The sequence below is a fragment of the Stegastes partitus genome, unplaced genomic scaffold (assembly GCF_000690725.1).
Source record: "Stegastes partitus isolate 25-593 unplaced genomic scaffold, Stegastes_partitus-1.0.2 Scaffold2372, whole genome shotgun sequence".
In the NCBI taxonomy this organism is placed as follows: Eukaryota; Metazoa; Chordata; class Actinopteri; family Pomacentridae; genus Stegastes; species Stegastes partitus.
This window is the reverse complement of record NW_007580103.1, coordinates 46,687-50,360: the sequence shown is the minus strand read 5'-3', so window position 1 is coordinate 50,360 and position 3,674 is coordinate 46,687. Positions and strand designations below refer to the sequence as shown.

At 55.0% G+C, this 3,674-nt stretch overlaps 1 protein-coding gene across 1 annotated transcript in view; it reads right to left on the bottom strand.

Moving 5' to 3' along the window:
• Nucleotides 1-6: 6 nt before the first annotated feature.
• kif1ca (kinesin family member 1C, a) overlaps nucleotides 7-3,674 on the bottom strand; it is a 34,457-nt gene continuing 30,789 nt past the window's right edge. Inside the window, exons 23-28 of the mRNA XM_008304991.1 lie at nucleotides 3,572-3,670; nucleotides 3,188-3,349; nucleotides 2,288-2,572; nucleotides 2,021-2,110; nucleotides 1,717-1,939; nucleotides 7-906 (exon numbers count right to left, since the gene is read on the bottom strand). Of these exons, the coding sequence (XP_008303213.1) occupies nucleotides 86-906; nucleotides 1,717-1,939; nucleotides 2,021-2,110; nucleotides 2,288-2,572; nucleotides 3,188-3,349; nucleotides 3,572-3,670 (1,680 nt within the window). The 3' untranslated portion in view covers nucleotides 7-85. The remainder of the gene's footprint in view (nucleotides 907-1,716; nucleotides 1,940-2,020; nucleotides 2,111-2,287; nucleotides 2,573-3,187; nucleotides 3,350-3,571; nucleotides 3,671-3,674) is intronic.

Genomic DNA, 3,674 nt, shown 5'->3' with positions numbered 1-3,674 from the left:
CACACACACACACACACACACAGCGTCTTCTCTACAGCATCAGGATCGTCCTGTGTCCCCGCGGCCAATCAGACGCGTCCGTGCGTCAGATCGGCGTCTCCTTGTTGTTCTGTTTGAGGTCCGGTGCGCTGAACTGCCGTCTCATCCTGGGCGGCGTGAAGCCCCACCCACCCGGCGGTGGCCCCACCCCCAGCAGAATGTCGGCAGGAAGGGGCGGGGCCCCGGAGCGCGGCAGGCTGTGGTAGTTGGGGTGAGGTCCTGGCTGGAATGGTGCATTGTGGGGGTTGTAGTAGGGGTGGTGGTGGTACTGATGGTGCTGGCGTTGATTATAGTGGAAGCCTCCGTCTCGGTCCCTTCCCCCTCCCCCTCCTCCCCTCCCTCCTCTCTCCCCCCCGGGCCCGGGTGATGCCCCTCTCCTCTGTCTCGGTCGCCCCTGGTGACCATTGCCGCCGCCGCCGCCATGCTGCTGGTCGTGGTCGTAGTTGCCGTGGGCGGTGTTGTCCAGAGAGTTGCGTCGGTAGCGGCGCTGCTGGTTTTGGTTGTTGCCCTGGTGGTGGTAGTTGAAGCCGCTCTGGTTGCCCTGGTTGCGTGGCTGCCAGGCGCGGTGGGGGCTGGGGGTACGCATGCGAGGGGGCGGAGCTGGGAACGGGAGAGGCAAGAGGGCAGGACCCTGGGGGGGAGGCGGGGGGGGGGGGGAGCCTTTGCCCTCCATCCCTCCCCCGTCCTCCCTCGGCTCGCCGTCTCCTCCCTCCCCCAGACCCAGAGCCTGCAGGGCGGCGCTGGCTGGTCCCCATGACAACCGGTGGGCCGGGTTACTCTTGAAGGGGAACTTGAGCTTGCACTCCTGGGGAGGGATGAAGCGTCCGGTACCGGGGAGGTGGACCGGGACGGTGGGGGAGTTCTGACCTGCAGGGGACATGAAACCAGGCGGTGAGCACCAGTTTGGTACTCGTTACTGACAGGTCAACGAATTTAAAAGTAAAAATGGCTGCCATTATCCAAGATGGCGGACATTGGCGTCACATTTTTGCCTTTTCTAAAAACATCAAGTCAACAAGTCTAATTTTCATGATGTTAAATTGTTTCATACATTTCTGGCAACAGAAAGATCTTTGATGTTCTAAACACAGTAAGATCTCAGTAATTCAAGTCGTAACAGAAGAGCAACTGAGTTAACGAACATAAAACCAGAATTTACTTTAACCTTCGAGGATCACAAAGACTTTGAATTATCAGAGTCTGACGTAACAGAACTTTACCGTGGTCGGAACACTGAACCAACAGCCTTAATAGGAATAGAAGAACAGGCCAGAGGTCCAGGAGAAGCAGGGCCAGGACCACCTGTGTGCTGAGATCCACTCCAGGCTAACAACTAGCCAATAAGCTATCGTGTTAGAACATGCAAATCTGGATTCTAATGGCTAAGTTCTGGATATTCTGACACCAAAACCAGAGATTCGACTCTACAAGATCGATTTGCTGGGTTTTACACTAAATTAAAAATAAATACATGAGATTGCGTATCTGAAATGGCGGCCATCTTGAAAAATGGTAGCCATGGCTAATAATTCACGTGGCTAATTGTGGACCCAGGGCGCTGTTCTGGTCGAGCAGCGTTTTCAGCCTGAACATGTCTGACCACCTTGACATCCCTGGTCCTGAAATCAGGCACCCAGCGCCTCCTAGGGAGTCGCCGGTTACCGGGTGGGTTCTCACCTTGGTTCTGCGGCTGTCCTCGGAGCTTCTTGGTGATGTTCTGCTGCTGCAGGTTCAGGATGCGCTGCTGTTCCTGTTTCAGCCAGCGGAGGCGTCCTCTCCGGAACGCCGGGTCCTCGTCCATCAGCCGCTGAACTCGGGTCTCCGGCTGGCCGGGGCTGTCGTCGGCTCCGCCCCCTTCTCTCTGAGGAGACCCGCCTCCTTCGCCGTTCATGTCGTCGTCCTGGAGACGAGAGGAGTCAAGGAGGGGTTACCGGGGTAACGGCGACCAGCTGAGGGGGCGGGAAGCGCGCTGAGTACTTACCTGAACCGGTATGATGCTCTCCATCTTGATCATTCTGTCCCTCAGGGCTTTGATCTCCTCGTCCTTCATGTTGTTCTGCAGCTTCACCTCCTGCACCAGACACAGTTTATCTTATCGCCTGCAAGTCTCCTGCTAATGCTAACATACTGCAAGACAATGGTGAACATCTACGCCGCCTCACAGAGCTGCTAGCTCGCTGAAGATGAGCCTCTCTGGAGTGTGTAGTAAACCCGTACAGGCCTGAAGTCACCGGCACACAGAACTCACCTCCAGGATATCCGTCAGTTTGTCGATGTGAGCCTTCAGATCGTAGACCTTTCCTTTCTCCCCTGCCTCGCCCGTCTCTCCTCCCCCACCTCCTCCTCCATCCTCGGTGGGGGGGCTCCTCTCCTCTCCGATGCCCACCGTGTCGCAGACGTCCTGGGCCACGGCCCTCCAGCTGTCCCTCTCGCTGCCGTCCTTCTTGGCGTACATGCGGCAGAGCTCCTTCATCTTGACGATGGACAGCGCCTCGATCTCCTGACGGGAGTGACGGAAGTCCCCCAGAGCCACCTGAGGGGGGCGCCACAGGACAGGACACTGAGCTAAGCGTCACGTCGGACTTATTTGGACACCTGAAGGGAAACGTTATCCTCCTGAATACATGTGCTAACCCTCTGAACTCCAAGTTGCTCGTTTAGCCGTCTCATGTTCCAGCATAAAGTCCTGCAGCTCTGTAGAACCAGAACCACAACTCAGAGAGGTGTTCTGTCAGCAGGACAGCGTAAAGGACAATGAAAGCTGAAGTTATGATGTATTTTTCAAACTTTGAGTCACCTGGAACCAGCATGTCCAGGATGTTCATGTGATAGATCTTTAGTGACGTAAACCTCCACTCTGGGTCCAGTCGTGTTCTTTCGCTGCCTGATGTCCACCTGAAACTCTCTGAATGGCTTTTTTTGGTTTCTAACAGAATCCTGTTGGAACGATTTATTTTTGGGCTAATTTTTAAAAGTGATTTCTGTGACTCGTCGGGATTTTAAACTCAGATTTGGTTGAGTTTCCCAACAGAACCGAGTCACAGGTGAAACATGCGAGGACAAAATCTTATTTCACAAATCTGCAGGTTTTGGGGTTCAGAGGGTTAAAACCAGACACACGGACTGTGACACTGGGTAAAGGTGAGACCTCGTAGCAGATCTCCTTGACGGCCTGCATCCGGAGGTCCTCCACCGTGACCCGTTTGGGGTCCTTGCTGATCCTCCTCCTCTGAGGGATCTGGTAGACTCTGAGAGGTTCCCTCCTCTTCCCGCTGCTGGGCAGCCCACAGCGCTTCACGATGGACTGCACCTGCACACAAAACACACAGGTGAGGCGGAGCTTGGCCTCAACAACAGAAACAAAACACCACAAACATCCGGCAGCAGCGGGGCCACAAAAGGGATGCTAACAGGCTAACGTGAAGATAGAAAATGGATAAAAAAGATGAGATATTCATAACACATTACACAGACAGACAGGTTACAGACAGACAGACAGACGTCCAGGTGTCCAGGTGTCCAGGTGTGGTACCTTGTTGGCAGGTAGCTTCTCTCTCAGGGAGGAGATCAGCCTCCAGCTCTCTTCACAGGACCTCTTGTCGGAGTCGTCGCCGCTGTCGCTGTCTGCGTACTGA